Below are 20,767 nucleotides of genomic sequence, written 5' to 3' on the forward strand. Positions count from 1 at the left end.
ATCGCGTCCATTTGTCTTTGATAATTCAGTATTTTAAAGAAAATATAGGCCATTTACAGACCTTAGAGCCACACATCACCTTTAGGTTTGAGAGTAATAAATTTAAGAATATTATTAAAAATTTATTCTAACGATTAATTTAGATTGTTTTAAAAGTTAATGAATTCCGCTTTAACTTTTAATTACGAATTTTTCCATATTGTGTAATAGATTTCACATATTGTGCTTGAATCTTAGATCATTTTTTTGAATTTGGTCTATATATATGCAAATATAATTCAAAATATAAAGAAAACATCATCGAAAAAATTATTTAAAAAAAATTAATGAAAGTCCGGAAAAAAGATATAATCTCCTCATCAGCAACGATTATTATTATTTTTTTAAAATAATTTTCATCTTCTCTTTTTTCATTGCAAAATAATGAAAAAGAAGAAGAAAAAAAGTATTTTTTAGAAAAATAAATTAATAAAAAATAATTAAAATCTAAGGTAAAAAAATAAATAGAAAAGTTTTCTCGCTTTTCTTATATATATAAGAAAAAGTGCAGAATTACTTGTTTACATTGTTTGTTGTGATGATGCGCCTGTAGTTTCCGCATAGATATTAATCTATACAGTTTTGATTGTTTTAAATTAATTTTTAATTATCTTTTTCAGGTAACTATAGGGACGAAAATCATGTTTGGAGACCCGATTCTCCCCCTGAATCTTTTGCCTCCGAATCGGAATTGCAATCCGACTCCCCCGCACTGACGATCGAAACCGAAGAACCGAGCAGCACGACATCGAACAGCACAGAGACTGTTTCTGAGTTGGCTAGTCCAACCTTTGACTACCGAGACGAAGGTAGTCCACTGGCAGACGAGCTTCGAAGTCGTTTGCAGCTCATAGAATCATGCCAAAGCAATAGGAATTGCGTGACTAGTCCCATAGAAGAATTATCCGAAAATAGCGTCTCATCCACGTTATCTTCCGAGACAACCTCTAGAGATCTTCTGTCACCTCCTGATGTGCCACGACTAGTAAGAAGCACATCTCTAAAAACTGGAAAGACGCCTCCCGGGACTCCTAGTCGGAAGAAGATAGTTCGATTTGCTGATGTCCTTGGTCTTGATCTAGAAGCCATCCGCCATTTTGTGAAAGATGACGACGCTCCCATAGTTCCTCAATCTGCATTTGCAGATTTAAAAGTACCCTCATCAACGAGCGCTCCGCTGTTCATGCCTTGGAGCACCAGTTCTCCAGGACTGTCACAGGCAGGTTGCAAGTTCGTCTCGCAATTCGAGCAACCCGGTTCCGATCCACACTTCTTAGATAAAGTCCGACAGCAGAAAGTGTGCCTGGAAAACGCTGTCCTCAACGACCTTCGAGTGACGGGCGTTATTCGAGTGTTAAATTTAGGCTTCGAAAAACTGGTTGTGGTTCGATATACAACGACGGAGTGGGCAGCTTTCACGGACTTAACGGCAGACTATGTTCCGTCATCTTGTGACGGATTTTCAGACAAATTCAGCTTCAATCTCCATCTTCCTCACCTCTCACCCGGTCAGAGGTTAGTCTTTGCCATGAAGTATGTGGCTAACGGTCAGGAATTCTGGGACAATAATTCTGGCGAAAACTACGTACTGAAGTGCCAAGCAAAGATTACTGATCAAGACTCTAGCAGTGGACTGAACGGTCCACGGTGGCTGCACCATTTCATGTGATGTCCTTATACAATGCCTTTTTTGTCCACTAGTAAAAATCATATATAGATGAATACATTTCAATGGTGCTTTTTTGGGGTTGTGCTGCTAATAGTGAAAATAACTATAGTTGCCCTACCTGTTTCCACGTTAGTAATTTATATACATAATTATTTGACTGACTATTTTTTTATAACTAATGCGTGTGTTTGGTAGTTCTCCGAACTTCTCATCTTGACTTAACAAGTGAGTTGTTTTTATTTTTAATTTATAAGTAATAAAATGTCATTATATATTGCATGCACATATTTTTTTAGCTTATTATAAAAGTATGTATACATGCATGCATTTATTAATCTTATTTATCAACAGAAAGTCTAAATGGATATACAAATCCTTGAAGATAAATACAAATTTAAACGATTAAAACTATTTTTAGTGACTATAAAATGAACGTAATTACCTAGTACATAACCTTGTACATAATTACAAAATTTATGCAAGTTAGATATTATTAAAACTAAAATACAGTAAATAGATAAATATTAAGTTTTTTTTTCAAAGCGTAGACGTGATTTCAATTACTTTTAACAATATTAATGTTGTGATAATAGTACTATATTCTTAAACGCTTATGGTTTTCACTGTTAACTGTCAATGCCTATTGCTTATTTCCAGACGAGTGAATACAAGGAACGTGTCAATTAATGTCAATTCCTATTAAATGCTGTGGTACAGGCTTGAACTGTTACTTCTTTTTCCAAAATCTTTTTAAACACTAACTGGTGGATATTCAGAAGCAGTAACATCCAACAGTAATAACTTAAAATCACTAAAGAGTATACAAAGCTTTATATTAGAGCGAACTAAACCTTTTTTCATCTCTAAATAATTAGCACATAGGTTTATAAGCTTGCGTCAGCCCCCGTCCATCATCAGACGAGAATCGTTGAGGTGGAAACTTTCTGGTCCTAGTAGCCTAGAAATAAGAGAATGAATTAATGGTGGGCACATTACCCGAGTAATTATCATCCTGTGAGATGAAGTCAGAGACCGATCAAGACAAATTCAAGCCCAAGGCCCACAAAAGTTTCAGGGCTCCTAACAAAATATTTTGAAGTTAAATTTCTGAAGAATAGTCCTAACAATAAAAAGAATCTGTTGAACTGCATGATTCAAGAGAAACATTCTAAAAATTTTTGAAAGCAGACAATTGAAGATTATTTTTCTAAGATATATTTTACGCATTTAAATATTAAAGCAAAATATAAAATGTTGTGTGAAAATAAAAGTAGTTTGATGGCCATAAACAAGTGAAATCAGTGAATTTTGCTAAAAGTCTCTGATTAGTTGAATTATTTCAGAGATTGTAGCTTTCCATCTACAGCTTTACATATTCGTTAAGAATAAGCTTTTGGTTCTTGATGACACCAATAAGAGACTTTGCGAATATGCATTTTCGTTGCATTTGCTTAAGCTGTTGGAGCAAAAATTGCACCCATTAAAATTCAGCTGTACTTTCGAATTCGATAAGTGCAATGCTTACACGAGTTTGGTTTATCACAATATAAAGAAAATTGAAATAAAAAAATGCCTTTTTGAGAAAAACTGTTTCCTTCAGTATTTAAAAAAAATTAATATTGTGGACTGTTTACTAATTTTTGAGACCCCCCAGAAAGTGTGGGCCCTAGGCCCGTGCCTATTGGGCCTAGGCGATAATCAGGACCTAGATGAACTTTGAAAATACATTAATATAGCAAGTAATTATAGCTACGAAATAAAGATGAAAATAAGAATACATAGATATATAAATAATTAAAAATTATGAGGTATTGTATGAGGTTTTATTCTTCCGTCAACCAATCTAGGACCTAGGCCATAGAGAGTTCATTCTAAATACAGTAAGGTTAGACTGTATTGAAGTTTCGTGGTTACGTCGTAGGTGTTTCTCCCCAAAGTTTTTTCGTTATATCGTCTCTTGATTTTTTTTTCCAACTCCGTGAGGACATCGTTCACCATAAGAAGACGTTTGTAAGCCAATTTAAAGTACGACATTCCGCACATACTATTTTATTTTATAATCGTCGTTGAACAGCCTACCCAATTTTATGGGTTTACGACTACTAATGTTCAACTCCGTAGCCTTGTAATTTTGAACCCAATCCAGAAGACAAGGAAACTCCTGGATCAAGTATTGGGAGAAATTTTTGCCTTCGTGGAGGACTTATTTGATGGAACTAATCCGCATTTGCATTACCTCTCACGGTTAGCCTGACTACAAGGGGACTCTAACCCATGATCCTTCTACCACTGAGGATATTTCACGCCAGCACTGTGGTCGGTGCAAGCCGGATGCGGAATTCGTATCGACCAGCCATCGCTGGGATTCGATCCCGGTGCACCTCATTGGAAGGCGAAAGCTCTAAGCCCTGAGTCATCGCGGCTCCCATAAATAAGTATTAAAATAAGGAAAAATACAGAAAAGTAGTTTATGGTAGGCGGATATAAAGCAATAATGATGATGATTTCATAGCACTATGACATCAACGAGTCAAATTGAACTCTCCGATATGCAAATATCTTCTTACGGTGCTTCCATAGAGTCATCTTAATATTTTTTTATGACTACGAGGCTCCGTTCCTTTCCCCCTCCTCTCACCACACCCTCCCTCCTACGTTAATCTTAACCAGATGAACGATTACTTAGATTTGGGAGAAAAAAAGGAAACCGTTCTTGAAATAAAATATTTAAACTTTGAAGTCAAACCTTCGTTTCAAAGCAAAAAATATTTAACACGTTGAATGCCCTGGGGGTTTACCGGTGACCGGCTCTGAGTGTGTTCGTAACACCACCAGGTCACCGGTAACCGGCAAAGCCAAGATTATTTGAAACACATAATTCGTGAAAATTTTTAATATTTTTATATTATAATCGTTACAAAAATGGTTTGAAGAAATTAATGCAATATAGAGCACACAAAAATAGTTTTATTTAATGTTATACAGAGATGCCAACTTGCTCCGGATAGCGAATAAATATTTTCAAGTGGTAGTTTATTAATTGACGCCCGGTGGCTGAGCGGTAGCACTTCGCGCTGTCGTGCCACAGATCCCTGGTTCTATCCTCGGGCCCGGCAAGGTTGACTCAGCCTTTCATCCCTTCAGTGGGTCGATAAATGAGTACCAAGCATGCTTGGGAACTAAACACTGGGGGTTTCGCGTTCGGCTGACCACCTAACCGGAACATCTGCTCCTGCACCTCAGAGCCCAAAGGTCAAGAAAACTGAGATGGGCACAGTAGGCCTTGGCCCTCTTTGGACTGTCGCTCCGCTGAGTTTAGTTTATTAATTGTGATTCTTGGTTTAAGAAATTCAATTTAGTAGATTTTTATCCACCACTATTTCTAAACAATTCGTAGGCTTATATAATTCACCACTTTTTTCAGATATGTCATGCTAAACCTTTTAAAAGAAACTAGCAATTTTAGTTTGTAGTTATTTACCGTTTGGCCAGACGGGCAAGCCCTGTAAAATTAGCGTGGCATTCATCATGTAAAAAACAAAACAAAAAAGTGAGAAAATTTAAAACAAAATAAAGATTTTAAATTTTAATAACTTTCAAACTAATTTCAATTTCAAAAAAAAATAAATAAATTAAAGCTCGTGCTAAATTTAAAAGCAAAAATGATCCCTTTATTATGTCTAATTTCTACTCTTTAGTTGCATTCTTGAGGCCTGTATAGCATTCCGTATGGTGTTTTTTTTTACAAGTTTAACAGTTAATAATTCTCAAATATATCATATATTATTTCATATATCAAATGACAAAAAAAAGTTCTTACTTCGAGTAAATGTTTTGAAGTTTTTAGAAAGTTGTTTTGCAATGATTAGATAATTGGTTTATCGAAGAGTCATCAAACAATCACCGATTTTCTTATCGATATATATAATCTTCAATTAAGTGTTTGTTGATCTTTTAAATCGAAAGAAGTTGTTAGGAAATTTTTATCATTCCATTTCTATGAAGAAGGCATCATTTTTTTGTGTATAAAGCTTTAAAATTTCGGTTTATTATTTGTTTATGATTTGTCCGCGGGTTTGTTGTTGACAAGATTGCGCTTAACGATAAACTTGTCTTCTATGAATATTATTTTAGTTGACAATCGCAGTTTTTTTAATTTAAAAATTTTAAAATCACTTCAAATGAGGCTTCGATCTTTGTAAGATTTATTATTAAACTCTTAAATTAAATTTCTATCTTGAATTTCCATAATGAATATAAAAACGTCGGAAAGATTGAGTAATAACTTCTCATAATTGATTTTATTTACGGATTTAATCAAAATGTTTGTATGCATGCAAAAAGGGATTGTAATATAGTCAGACTTCTATTTAACGAACTTCCATTTTGCGAATTTCTCTATTTCGCGATTTTTTTTTGTGAGGAACCAGGAACATTTTGGAAATGTTTTCGTAAAATAACTTCCAAATAATGAAGCAAAATTTCTATTTAACGAACTTGAGTTCCACTTTCTCTATTTCCCAAAATATTTCAGAATATTTCAAATTTGTTAACGCATTTTTTGGGGAAAATGACCTTTAATTGATTTTCGCAGCCACTTAACTTTTAGAGAAAGCAGTAAAATCGCTTTCCTTTTTCGTTTGAATACAAGAATCATCATACAGGAATCCATGCCAAAAATCAATATACGAGAAAGCATAACAGTAATTTCTAAAGCATAGAACTATGATGTTACAGATCGTACTATTCGTAACAGTTTTGCTAAAGCTGGATTCGTAGTCAGTGCGAAAGACGAGTATGATATTCCATTTGAAAAAGTGGGTACAGCTAAGAGAGAACATCGAAATGAACGATGAGGTACTGATTAATGATTTTCTTTTTATTGATTCTGAAGCTGCAACCACAAACACATTGACTGAATCGGATATTTTAGACAGAGTGAAAAATAAAAACAATGCAGCCATAAATTGTGAGGAAGATGAAGAAGACAGAAATGATGAAGAAGTCACCAAACCTTCATACGATAAAATAATTTGAAACAATTCGATATTTGATAATAATTTACAAGATAAAGGTGTATCAATTGCTATTTTAACTATATCTAGTGCTAATGAATTAAAGACCTGTTTTGTCTTGTTTGAGTAATTTCAAATGGTGATTTTCTCTTTAATGAATTTATTTTCCATATAGCGAACTTCTTACCGGGACCTAGCGACTTCGTCAAGCGGAGGTCCGACGGTAAATTGTTTTAGAAGTGTGAAAAGGCCTTTTTTTCATGCATTTTCCATTCAGTCCGGCATTTTTCGTAAAAATATTCAGTGATTGACATTAGGAAATTGAGGTTTGGATTATTTTCAAAACTGTCTAACAGTCATATATGTGATTAATACCTATACCTCATGTGTGTGATCGACTATCGCGCGATATAAGGCGAAATTTTCTAAAATTAGAATGTTCATAAATGACGAGAATAATTAGAGAGGTCATTTAGGGTGGAGTATTCTTAAGAGGGTCTTCCATTGACCCATTTATATTTAAAATGCAATGATCAGTAGAGGATTAACTGATTGTATAGGTTAGCAAACCTTATTAAAATATCGATTCTTTATTTTATTCTGTTTGTTAACCAATATTTTTAAGCCATATTTTCAATCGATACCAAACTGCATACCTGTAGGGGTAGACTATTCCATATTTTTCGCAGGTGGAGGAAGGAACATTCATGAAACAGATACAGCAGACGTAATTTATTTTATATTTTGGAAATCTAAAATAAAATGTTACCCCTTTAATAACAGAATGTTTTTAAATGCATCAGAGTTTTCTCAACTCTCTAATAATTTTTATTTTATATTCATTTTATTTTTCTTCAACATTTAAGATAACTTTTTTTGCCTTATGGTGGCTATGAACTTCACACAGTTTAAATTAGAAAAAAAAAATCAGGGCAGGAAATACCGGACAATAGCTCTTGCATTTGAAAACGCTTTAGTGTGTGGAATCCCGGGAAAGCATGCGCCGGGCAAAGGTACTTAGCTTTAGAGCATCTATGCAGGGAACATTGGGAAAGAGCACACCGAGCAATGGCCATTAAACTGGAAAACATCAGTGTAAGGACTACAGAGCCGTGGTGGCTCAGGGGATAGAGAAATTCGCCTTCCAATGAGGTGAACCGGGTTCGAATCCCGGCGGTGGCTAGTCGATACGAATTCTGCACCTGGCTCGCACCGACCAAAATACTGACGTAAAATATCCTCAGTGGCAGACGGATCATGGGTTAGAATCCCTTTGCCGTTAGGCTAACCATGGGAACCTTTCGCGGTTTTCATCGCTTTGCAACGCAAACGCTGGAAAGTTCCATTAAAAAGTTCTCCACGAAAGCAAATTTCTACCAAAACCTGATCCAGGAGTTCCCTTGTCTTCTGGATTGGGTTCAGAATGACAAGGCTTTGGAGTTGAACTAAGAAGTCGTAAGCCCAAAATTGGGTCGACTATTCAACGACGTTAGTAAGTGTAAAGAATACTGGTCAATGGCACTTTTCATTAAAAAAAGACAGCAGTGAGGGCAATACTGTGTATTTCCTACTTTTCTATAAAGGAAGGCCTACAAAAGGAAGGCAACAATCCACTTCCCATAGGAAATCAGCTTAGAATTGAAGGGATAGTACTGAAGATGCTTGTTGTTTCGTAATTTTACTACCAGTCCTACCTAGATGAATACTAAATTTAACTAAACTCAGTGGCGCGACAGCCCATAGAGGGCCAAGGCCTACTGTGCCCATCTCTTGACCTTGGGCTCTGGGGTACAAAATCAGGTTCTGGTTGGGTGGTCAGCCGAAAGCGGAACCCCCCAGTGTTTAGTTCTCAAGCATGGTTCGTACTCATTTTATCGACCGACTGAAGGGATGAAAGGATAAGTCAACCTTGCCGGGCCAGAGGATCGAATCAAGGACCTGTGGCAGATAAACACTCCTAAACCATGATTTCACCTTCAAAAATGGGCTGGGTTATCTAAATATATTTTTTTCTATGGAAAATGCATCTTAGAATTATTATCGGTCATATTTAAGCAAAAGACTAATTTTTAATAAATTATTTTATGAGAAATTTAAATGATCAATTTGTTTGTCGTATGCAAGCGAATGTCGTATGCGTTTCAAATAAATCCGACAAAAATCCTCGCTTCTGATGTTTTTAATTCTACCTTCACTGTGACAAAACTCAATGATGATTTGTTTTCTGTTAAGTTTATTTACTGCTGACAGTTCTGCTTTGAAGTAATTTAGATTATAATGGAACGAACCAAAATTGCAGACAAACACCAAACAATGAAAACAAACAGCAAATAAATAATGCTAACGTAACATTTTACCTTTCCATTATAATAAATTGTTGTCTTATTAGATGAACTAAGAAAGTACTGTTGTAAATATAAAGCTATCGTATATCCCACCTGCCGATTTACTTCATTTAGAATTCAACAATTGCAGTGAATTTTCGAGTAAAAACATATTAGTAATTAATCATTGTCTTCATAAATCGAACAAAAGCATTGCATATTTTATTAAGCAATAAACTTTTTATAATCATTTATTCGTGACTATAGATTAGTTGTTTTCTCGGAAAAACATTAAAAAAACTAATTCATTTCTGGGAAAGTACACATGCCAAGAAATTATAAACTTTGTATGCACCTTCGCGAAAAGGCTCGTAAACTTTATCGTTAAGATCAATTTTAAAAATTGGAAGATTTCTTTTACCTCATGACATTTTAGATAATAAAAGTGACGGTAACTTCTTTTTTGATTTATAAATTATCCCGAAATTTTTAATTTTTTTTAGTTATGACTGGAATCAGAAACTTTAATCATATATAATAAAAGACAATGAGCCGTGATGGCTCAGGGGATAGAGCTTACTCCCTCCAATGAGGCGAACCGGGTTCTAATTCCAGTCGATACGAATTCCGCATCCGGCTTGCACCGACCACAGTGTTGACGTGAAATATCCTCAGTGGTAGACGGATCATGGGTTAGATTCCCCTTGACGTCAGCCTAATCTTGTTCTTCCGCTCCATGTAACGCAAATGCGGGTTAGCTCCATCAAAAAGTCCTCCACGAAGGCAAACTTTCTTCCAATAGTCGATCCAGGAGTTCCCTTGTCTTCTGTATTGGGTTCAAAATTACAAGGCTACGGAGTTGCACATGGGTAGTCATAAACACATTAAATTGGGTCGGCTGTTCAACGACGGTTATAAAAAAGGACAATGAGCCGTGATGGCTCAAGGTATCGAGCGTTCGCCTTGAGGTGAACTGGGTTCGAATCCCAGCGATGGCTGGTCAATACGAAGTTCGCATCTGGCTTGCACAGACCCCAGTGCTGACGTAAAATATCCTCAGTGGTAGACGGACCATGGGTTAGAGTCCCCTTGCCGTCAGACTAACCGTGGTCTTCCGCTCCATGTAACGCAAATGCGGGTTATCTCCATCAAAAAGTCCTCCACGAAGGCAAAATTTCTCCCAATAGTCAATCCAGGAGTTCCCTTGTCTTCTGGATTGGGTTCAAAATTACAAGGCTACGGAGTTGCACATTGGTAGTCGTAAACCCATTAAATTGAGTTGGCTGTTCAACGACGGTTATAAAAAAAACAATGAGTCGTGATGGCTCAAGGTATCGAGCGTTCGCCTTGAGGTGAACTGGGTTCGAATCCCAGCGATGGCTGGTCAATACGAAGTTCGCATCTGGCTTGCACAGACCCCAGTGCTGACGTGAAATATCCTCAGTGGTAGACTGATCATGGGTTAGAATCCCCTTGCCGCCAGGCTAACCGTGGGAGGTTTTCTTGGTTTTCCTCTCCATGTAACGCAAATGCGGGTTAGTTCCATCGAAAAGTCTGCCACGAAGGCAAATTTTTCCCAATGCTTAATCTAGGAGTCTTCTGGATTGGGTTAAAATTTTTTGGCTACCTAGTTTAACATTAGTAGTCGTAAACCCAAGAAATTGGATCTGCTGTTCAATGACGGTTATAAAATGAAATAAAAGACAATTACGAGTAAAGTAGATATTAACTAATTCGATGCCTGGAAGAGACGTCATCGTGCTTAAATCATGGCATTCGTTTAAGCTACGAAGCCGATCATGTTTTGAAATCTGTCCAACTATCGAAGTTTTTGGTCACCAAATGAAGATGATATACTTTGAGCTACGATTGAATACAACAAAACAGTTGGCCTAAAGCACAAATACAGGTTCAGAAATTGGCAGCAATTAGTATGTTCACTTTTGTGCCTCTATTTGTATTTTACTCGCTTTCTTTTGCTTTTCCGTTGGGTTATGTTTCAAAATCTCGTGTGTTGGTCAAGTTATATCTTAAATTTTAACACAATCCATTTGACACAATCCAAGATTCATAGGTCATTACTGGACACGTAATAGTTTTTTGTCTTTTTTTTCACATATTCTAAGATGTTTGTTGATACTTCACAACTTCTATTCATTACTACTATAGTTATTTAGTATGACAAAAGGTGCTTTCATTTCTTTTAAAATAAAGCGTGTTGATCCTTGCAAGATAAATGTATCGTAGTTCAAAGCAAATGGAATTGGGAGTATGACTTTGGAATATAAATAAATGAAACTTATTTGATAAGTAATGAAATCAGATAATGAATTAGAATTAGATGTTGCTTATTACAAATAGTTTATTCAACTAGAGTACAGTTATTTGAACGAATGAATTTTAAAATAAAATATCATTATATTCGACACATTTGTGAGAAAGTTATTACTTTATTGTTGTAAAAACAACAACGACATTGATTTTAAGAGCTTCTTGAGGAAATTAAATTAAAAACCATTGTTACATCTATATTCCGAATGTTCCGATTATTCGAAGTAAGCCTAATTCCAAATTCTTCGAATAATCGAGATATTTCTATGTTTGTTTGATAAATACACATTAGAAAATTCTCATCAAGCTTTTTGGAATTTATCTCAAAAAAAAAATGGAGATGAGTTTTTCGGAAATCTTATTTCAAATATTCCATATTTATTCTAGATATGAATGGAAAATCATATTACCCTCAAAATGATTTTTTTTTTAGTTTTCTTTTATGTAAGAGGAAATGAAACCAATCTTCCTTCCTCTGTTTTGTAAATTGATAATCAACGTCTAGAAGTTTACTTTTGTGTCATACGTTGCTTTGTTTTCTGAGAAAGAAAAACGGTTTCATTAGATGTCATTTTATTCGTTTTTTGAAAACAATGAGAAGAGTAAAAGTAAGAATGTTATGTTCGTATTCCTAGCAGAAATCGAGACATTTTTTTATACTTTAAAGTATATATAATATTTACCGACAATAATTCTAAAACTGGGAGCAAATGAATTTTAAAAAAACATGTATTTTAAAGAATAGAGACAAATGAGTTGGATTAAAAAAATTGCTTTTCCTTTTGACATTACAACATTCTTGATATTAAGATTCGACTGTATAATTTTTTTAAGAAATAGGTTTCATTATACCTTAATTCTCCTTAAATAAAAAACCCACTCTATATGGCCAATACGACTCTATATGGTCTATGCGCAGAGAAGATTTATTAAATCATAGGTTTCTTTCTGGAAAATCGAAGTTGTTAATTTACAAAACTCTTGTGAGGCCGGTGTTGATATATGCTTATGAAGAACGAACAATGACAAAACTGAAGGAAAATTTGTATCACAATATTTAAGAGAAAGATTTAGCGTAGTGTACTTTGTGGTGTAAATGTAAACAATAACTGGAGAAGGAGATTTAACTTTGAACTGTAACCGTTGTTATAAACAACCTGATATTAAATAAATAAAATAAATAGAATGCATTGCATGGGTCATGTGATTCGAATGAGTGATGACAATACGATAAAAAAGATATTGCTTTTTAGACCCATTGGAATAAGAAAACGGGAAAAACAGCTGTTGAGATGGGTTGATTCGGTGGAATCTGAATTTCTTGCAATTAATGAAAAGAATTCAAAGATAAAATAGGAAGTCGTTGAGGAGAAATCTTCAGAATAAGGCATTGCCCCCACATTGGGCTGTCTGGCGAACAATGATGATGATAACTTAATTCAAAAACCACTGAATCGGGTTTGTTTTTCTCAAAAAAATACACCTGTGCCGCGATGGTTCAGAGGATAGAGTGTTCGCCTTCCAATGAGTTGAACCTGGTTCGAATCCCTGTAAATACGAATTCCGCTTCCAGCTTGCACCGACCACAGTGCTGACGTGAAATATCCTCAGTGGTAGACGGATCATGGGTTAGAGTCCCTTTGCTGTCAAGCTAACCGTGGGAGATTCTCGTGGTGTTCCTCTTCATGTAACGCAAATGCGCGTTAGTTCCCTCATGCGGGTTAGTTGCATAATTAATTTTTATTTCTTCAAGCAGAATTTTAAAGAGTTTGTCCTTGAAGTCTTTCAAAATATCTGTATTAGTTTTATTTGAGAAATTCAAATACCTTCATGATGCAATAAACATTAATTATTAGGTCGCTGTTGTTGACGTAGGTCATTAAAGCAATAGGGGTGGGATTGTTCTTGTTTTTCAGTGGCGCCATCTATGGCTAAGAATTCGACTTCTGTCACACCGATACGTCACACCCGTTTATAGGGATAACTATCAACCTCTAATTCTGTACACCCACAGGTATAATTTGTTATAAGAACCTGGAGGACTTTGTGACCCGATAAATTTATTGTGAACTAGTTACCATTTACTACACGGGGAGTCTTCGGCCGGCTTGATTCGAATTCCTGTTCGTCCAGCGCCCTACCAACCAACTATCCCGGCACCAAAAAACTATTAGGTAAATTGAATGAGTTAGGCCGGGACTCTTATTCAATTTATCTATTCAATTTACCGGGTTGGTAGGGCACTGGGCTCATGTCTAAGAGTTGGTGGTTTCGATCCCTGCCGGCCGAATACTCACGGTGTAGTAAATGGTGACTGATGCACGTAAATCTGTCGAGTCGCAAAGTCCTCCGTGTTCCCATAACAAATCATTACTTCTGGGGGTACTGATCCAGGAGTTTATTTGTTTTCTGGATTGGTTCAGAATTACAAGGCTACGGAGTTGAACATTAGTAGTCGTAAACCCAAAATTGGGTTGGCTGTTAAGCGATGGCTATCTATATATGAAAAAATGAATAAGATATTGAGCTTTATTTTCTTTTTAAAAAAAGCAAAATACTATTTGCGAAAATGTCATAACTCCTTCAATTAGTATTCACCTTCCTCTGGAAAAATTTCGCCGAACAAAAGTTTTAATTTCTAGTTAAGGCACAATAAAAGCATAAACCAACTACAAGTTCATTTAGTTAAGCCGCTCAGAAATATTCAAGTTTGTATTCGCACTTATCAGATAGAGTTTCCGAAGGATGTAGTATTTCCTCCCCAACACTGTCAGATGGAGCGAAGAACTCCCCATTATCGATTTCCTAAAAGTGGGACATAATTTTGTTCTTACTGAAGCTAAGAACAAGATTCTTCTGACCAAAGAATTCTAGATTCGTTTTTCCGATGTCGTGAATATGGCAGTTACAGGGCAAAAACATTAGCTATGATCTGCCAATTCGAATATATGAGATTACATGACCTATGTCATGCATGGACATATGTAATAGCTGCAAACATCGAACAACACGGGCCTGCAAAATTATTCGATGGAATATCCGGTGTCGTAATTTTTTACTTTTTTATATGTGAAAAATAAGCGTTTTAATAAGAATATCACATGAATGGCGGTACATATTATATCAATGCGTTTTTTTATTTTAAAAAAGGTAAAGAATGTTTTTTTTTTTTAATATGATAAAATCTCCAATTATTTTAACCATTTATGCACATAGCGCTCATTTCATAACTTAAAGTATTGCCTGTACTTAACTAATATTTAGCATATTTTATTTTATTTCTATAACTGTCTTTGAACCCAATTTTCTGACCCAATTTTGGGCTTACGACCACTAATGTTCAACTCCATAGCCTTGTAATTTTGAACCCAATTAAGAGGACAAGGGAACTTCTGGATCAAGTATTCGGAGAGATTTGCCTTCGTGGAGGGCTTTTTGATGAAACTAATCCGCATTTGCGTTGCATGTAGAGGAAAACCACGAAAACTTCCAATGGTTAGACTGACGACAATGGCTAGCCTCCAACCCATGACGCGTCTATCACCGAGGATATTTGACGTCAACACGGTGGTTGGTGAAAGCCGTTTGCGGAATTCGTATCGACCATCCATGTCTGAGATTCGAACCCGGTCACCTCATTGGAAGGCGAATGCTCTATCTCTTGAGCCGCCACGGCTCTCTAGCATATTTCAGGTCATTCCCTCGAAGAATTGAGTTTTAGTACGTGAAAATTCGATCATTATAATCAGAGTGATTCGTTTTCTTCTTTTTTTGCTCACTGTACCTAGCATAAATGCAATTTCTGAAAATAATAAGTAATTTAAACATAAATTTTTAAATTTAATATTTTTCGTAATTACATTTTTGATTTACTGTTCTCTGGTTTATTTTACCTCCTACAAAAGTAGCATTTTTCAGAAAATGACTTTAGAAGTGTTTATCACTAGAAAACATCATACATAGAACCTATAAATCTAAAAATAGTCCTAGAAATTTTTTTCCGTTTCCCACCTCATTGTTCATGGCTAGAATTTTAAAATTGAACGAAGTAACTCCTGTGGACTGTACTTTTAAGCAGCGTTTTCCAAAAGGTGTTCCGAGGAGACCTGGGGTTGTATAGAAGATGACAGGAGTTGCGGGATTAGGAGTTACTGACAGGAGTTGCCGCCTGCTAGGACAAGAAAATGGCCGGGGAAAAAATGGGAACCGCTTCTTCAAAAAGCAGCATTTTTAAATAATTTTAGATTTCATAAAAGTATAATAAGTAATATGCATTCAGTTAATCAAAGAAATTACGCTTATATGATGAAATTATCGTTTGAAGAGATTTCAAACGGATGTTCTATTCACAAATCGGACCTTCGTTAGTCTACAGTCAATGTTTTATTATTCTTATCACTATTGAGTCTGTGATCAATGATGGACCACTATTGAATGACAAAAAAATTCCTGCTCCATCCAAGAAATTCTAAAAATAGATGAATCGGAATATATTTATCCTGATTACGTATGGTTTAGAAATTATACCTGATAACTAGCTGGTGGGTTCAATTTATTAGTTAATATCTTACATAATATATGAAAATTATAGCTTTTGCGTAACTTGATAAAATTCCATAAATATCTAATTTTATAGTCTTATCAGTTTTACGAGTCTTATCAGTTTCATAAAATGGACTTTTTATTGTCGAGGATGGCCGGGTATCTCTATTAAAAAAATTGTTGTGCTGTATTCTGTCCTTTGCTTTTTAAAAATAGTGTCATATGATGAAATTGAATAAGTTTATTGTTGTCAATTGTGATTTCGATATTTTTAAAATAGCGAAATCTTTTTTTAAAATTTAGTTTCTAGAAATAGTAGAGTTAGCATATTTTCCTGATAACCACAAAGTTCTTTAAATGAAAACATTTAATTTCCAAAAAAAATTGAAAAAAACATTTAAATTAAACAATTAATTTAATTCTTCATGCTTTTGTAAGAATAAAATTCGCTTGATTCATATAACAAGAACAAATATGTCCATCACGTACCGATTTTGTAGGGAAAAAGACGTTAAGCTCTTTAGAATTCTTTTTTTTTTTATAACCGTCGTTGAGCAACAGACCCAATTTCTGGGTTTGAGATTACTATATGTTCAACTCCATAGCCTTGTAATTTTGAACCCAATCCAGAAGACAAGGGAACTCCTGGATCAAGTATTGGGAGAAATTTGCTTTCCTGGAGGACTTTTTAATGAAACTAACCCTCATTTGCGTTACATGGAGATCAAGACCACGAAAACCTCTCACGGTTAGCCTGACTGCAAAAGGATTCTAACCTATAATCCGTCTACTACTGAGAATATTTCGCGTCAGCACTGTCGTCGGTGCAAACCGGATGCGAGTTCGTATCGACCAGCCATAGCTGGGATTCTAACCTGGTTCACCTCATTGGAAGGCGAACGCTCTATCCCCTGAGCCATCCCGACTCCTTTAGAATTTTTGTATATTCCACTTGTTTATGCATTTAAAGCCTCGAAACTTCGGGAAGGTAGATAAAGTTTTTGCCACCAAGATCGCTAAAATGGTCGCTACGTTGGTGAGAGCCCCACTGTTAAGGAGAGCGTATTACCTTTACCTGTAAAATTAGTTAAATGGAAGTTCAGAAAGGACCACCTAAAAATTACATTTCAACCGAATGCTCACTATATCCCAGATTCATTATAGCGGGGTTCGACTGTGTATTTATTACACTTTTTAATAAATACTAACATTTAATGCATTGTTTAATCACACTTTTAATAAACATGTACACAATCCAGTCTTAACTACTGTCGTGCAAATGAATTTATTGAATTTCAAATGGAACTTATTTTATTTATGATCATAATGTTGCCATCGTACTCTTTGTTATTCTTAGATGCTTTCGTGGAATTAATTGCGTTTCAACATTATTTAGAATCTATTGTTCCGCTAAAATCAATTATGAATTGAAGCAATGAAATCCATTTCGAAACCCCAGCTTTTAATTATAAATAATTGTCTTGGAAATAAGTGGGAGCAAGAGTTTAATTGGTAAAAAAAAAAGCATTTAAACGTAGAAGATATAACTAGGTCTTAACTCATTGTGCAAATAGATGACTATATTTTAATGAATGATTATATCATTCCGAAATTTAAAGAATCGTTCTTTATTAATTTTGTAATGTAGTTCGTACATTATAGAAAATAAATAGAATTTTTTTTTGTGTATTATACTTTGTGTATTATAGAAACTTTTTAATTTAAATCTGATCACTTTTATGCATATGGCTTGATTATATGCTTGATTTTATGCATGGGACTTGTGCTGAAACTATATGGATTATATAACTATTGTGCTTGGACTATATGTGCTGAAACTTATATCACACTTGGCGGGGAGGGAGGGTTCGTAATATCGTAACAGTTTGTGACAAGGGAAAGGAAGAGGATATAACAAGAGGTGTAATATCACACATTTTATTTTATATTTTGTAAACGTCTTTGAACAGCCGACCCATTATTATGGGTTTAAGACTATTAATGTTCAACTTCGTAGCCTTGAAATTTTGAACCCAATCCAGAAGACAAGGGAACTCCTGGATCGAGTATTGGGAGAAATTTGCCTTCATGGAGGACTTTTTGAGGGAGCTAACCAACACCTCCTAGAAGTAGAAAGGCCTCAGCACGGATCAATTTAGCAGTCCGTTGTGATGCAGTTGACTGCGCAGTAGACGAAAAATAAGAAAGAAGTCATTACGTTAGGAGTACTAAACTGCGCAGTGGTTGAAAATACAAAATATGTCATTACGTTTGGACTTTTAAGGGATACTTATGGTAACCCGTGCTGAGGCCTGTTCTTTCTAGGAGTTGTTGAGCTAACCCGCATTTGCGTTACATGGAGAGGAAGATCATGAGAACCTCCCATGGTTAGCCTGCCGGTAAGGGGACTCTAACCCATGATCCATCAACTGAGGATATTTCACGTAGGCACTGCGGTCGTTGCAAGCCGGATGCGGAATTCGTATCGACCTGGGATTCGAACCCAGTTCGCCGCATTGGAAGGCGAACGCTCTATCCCCTGAGCCATCACGGCTCAATATCACGCATTTTAGTCATAATAAAAAAAAACAATAGAAATCAGCTCATTTATCGTTACTTGTTTTTCCATTTTCTCATCTTTTTGATCAAAATTAGAGTCAAACATAATTATTGTCACGCTCACAATTATCATTAAAACACATAATTCAATTAAAGTTTCGTTAAATAGAAAAAAGTTAATTTAGTTACAGTTTAACTACAATTAACTTCAAAATTTTAAGTTAGTACAAATTTAAGTTGCAGGATATTTGTTCTCTGTTTGATATCCGTTCCCGGCTCAGACTGACCACAATGATGACGTAAAATATTCTCAGTGACGTGAAATATCCAAAAATCCTTTTGGCGACGGTCTAACCGTGGGAGGTCTTCGTGGTTTTCCTATCCATGTAACGCAAATCTGTGTTAGTTCCATCAAATAGTCCTCCACGAAAACTAGTTTGTCTCAATGCCTAATTCGGGCGCTTCCTTGTCTTCTGGGTTGGGTTCAAAATTACAAAGATCCGGAGTGAAACATTGATAGACTTGAATCCAAAAATAAATAGGTTGCCGATTTAATGCCGGTTATGAAATAAGATGTTAGCCAGCGACATTCGCACTAAAAATATTTGACTCAGGTTGAAGGTTGAGGTTAGAATATACATTTTTCATACGAAATAGATATTGATATAAATATTGTGTACGTGAGACAGGAGATAATTCCTAAATTATTTTTCAAAACAGGTGTCGTCATCAACTCTTTAACCACCAAGCTACCAAAATATTTGGCGTCGTTTTAACGGAAAGAAACAAAAAAAAGTATTCCAGCGTTCTAAAATAAATAGTATCTCACGCTGAGAAAGAGAATTTACGAACTGAAGTCAGATTATTTTTAGAAACTCAAGTGATCTTCTGAAGTTATTTCAAGTTCTTTGTTGAAAAAAAAAAGCAGCAACCAGTTTCGTTTTGGCAATTATATATTTTAACATTCTACAGTATGTAGGCGTAATAAACAGTGCAATGTTTGATTTAGTTCGGCAGCTGCGTGAAGTATATTCTACATAAAAAAATTTAATACATAAGATTTAAACTAATTAAATAAAAAGATTGAATTGAAAAATTGTTAGTATGGTGTTTAGTGGAAGGTTCATTCACTCCTTGCGCTCAAAAAAGAGATTGCAAAATTATCCTAAATTTTTTATTCATTTCTAATAAAGTAAAGCTACATAAGGTAACTAGGCTATTCCAAGTTTTCAAAATAACCCTTGCCGTCAGGCTAACCGTGGGAGGTTCTCGTGGTCTTCATCTCCATGTAAAGCAAATGCTGGTTACTTCCTTCAAAAAGCCCTCCATGAAGGCAAATTTCTCATGGAGGACTTTGCGACTCGACAGATTCAACGTGCATCAGTCACCATTTTACTACACGAGGAGTTTTTAAGTTATGAAATTGGACAACAGAAACATTTCTTTATATTAACATGGCTTTTTTTAACCGACAGATTCGGCTTCCTGAGCCCTTATGGCTCAGGGAATAGAGGATTCGCCTTCCAATGAGCTGAACAGTGTTCGAGTACCAGCGAAGGTTGGTCAATGCAAATTCCGCATCCGTCTTGCACCGACCACAGTGCTGACGTAAAATATCCTCAGTGGTAGACGGATCATGGGTTAGAGTCTCTTTGCTTTCAGACTAACCGGGTTAGATTTTCGTGGTTTCCCTCTGCATGTAACGCAAATGCCATCAAAAAGTCTTTCATGAAGGCAAATTTCTCCTAATACGCGATCCAGGAGTTCCCTTGTCTTCTGGATTGGGTTCAAAATTGCAAGATTACGCAGCTGAGCATAATCAGTCGAAAACCCAAAAATTGGGTCGGCTGTTCAACGACGGTTATAAAAGTTATAAAAAAGTTTTCAAAATACCAAAAGGCAAACAAATTATTTCTGGATTTCGCAAAAGGGAAGATTAATCTTGCAATAATTTTTTTTTTCGAAATACATTTGAATCCTTTTAAAAATGCTCAAAGTACCAAAAGGCAAGCAAATTATTGCAGGATTACACAGAGGGGAAGAGCAATCCTGCAATAATTTGTTTGCATTTTGATATTTTGCAAATATTTTATTTAGCAATTGAAACTTCATGGTTTGATCAAAGTTTTCCTTAACTCACTTTTTTCTAAACTTTAAATTCTAAAATTTCAATGGAGATAAAACAGAATTTTCTAAGAGAAGTTTATGCTATAGTATAGCGTCCTTTTATGTGGTAGTTAAAACATAGAAACTTTTGTGCTATACTTCCGGTAATTGATGTTGAGCTT

At 35.4% G+C, this 20,767-nt stretch overlaps 1 protein-coding gene across 2 annotated transcripts in view; it reads left to right on the forward strand.

Moving 5' to 3' along the window:
* LOC107443975 (glycogen-binding subunit 76A) overlaps nt 1–20,767 on the forward strand; it is a 59,070-nt gene that overhangs the window by 31,462 nt on the left and 6,841 nt on the right. For both annotated transcript variants that reach the window (XM_016058007.4, XM_043041350.2), the window contains exon 2: nt 660–1,933. In XM_016058007.4, the coding sequence (XP_015913493.1) occupies nt 660–1,708 (1,049 nt within the window). In that variant the 3' untranslated portion in view covers nt 1,709–1,933. The remainder of the gene's footprint in view (nt 1–659; nt 1,934–20,767) is intronic.

The sequence above is a fragment of the Parasteatoda tepidariorum genome, chromosome 4, assembly GCF_043381705.1.
Source record: "Parasteatoda tepidariorum isolate YZ-2023 chromosome 4, CAS_Ptep_4.0, whole genome shotgun sequence".
Classification (NCBI taxonomy): Eukaryota; Metazoa; Arthropoda; class Arachnida; order Araneae; family Theridiidae; genus Parasteatoda; species Parasteatoda tepidariorum.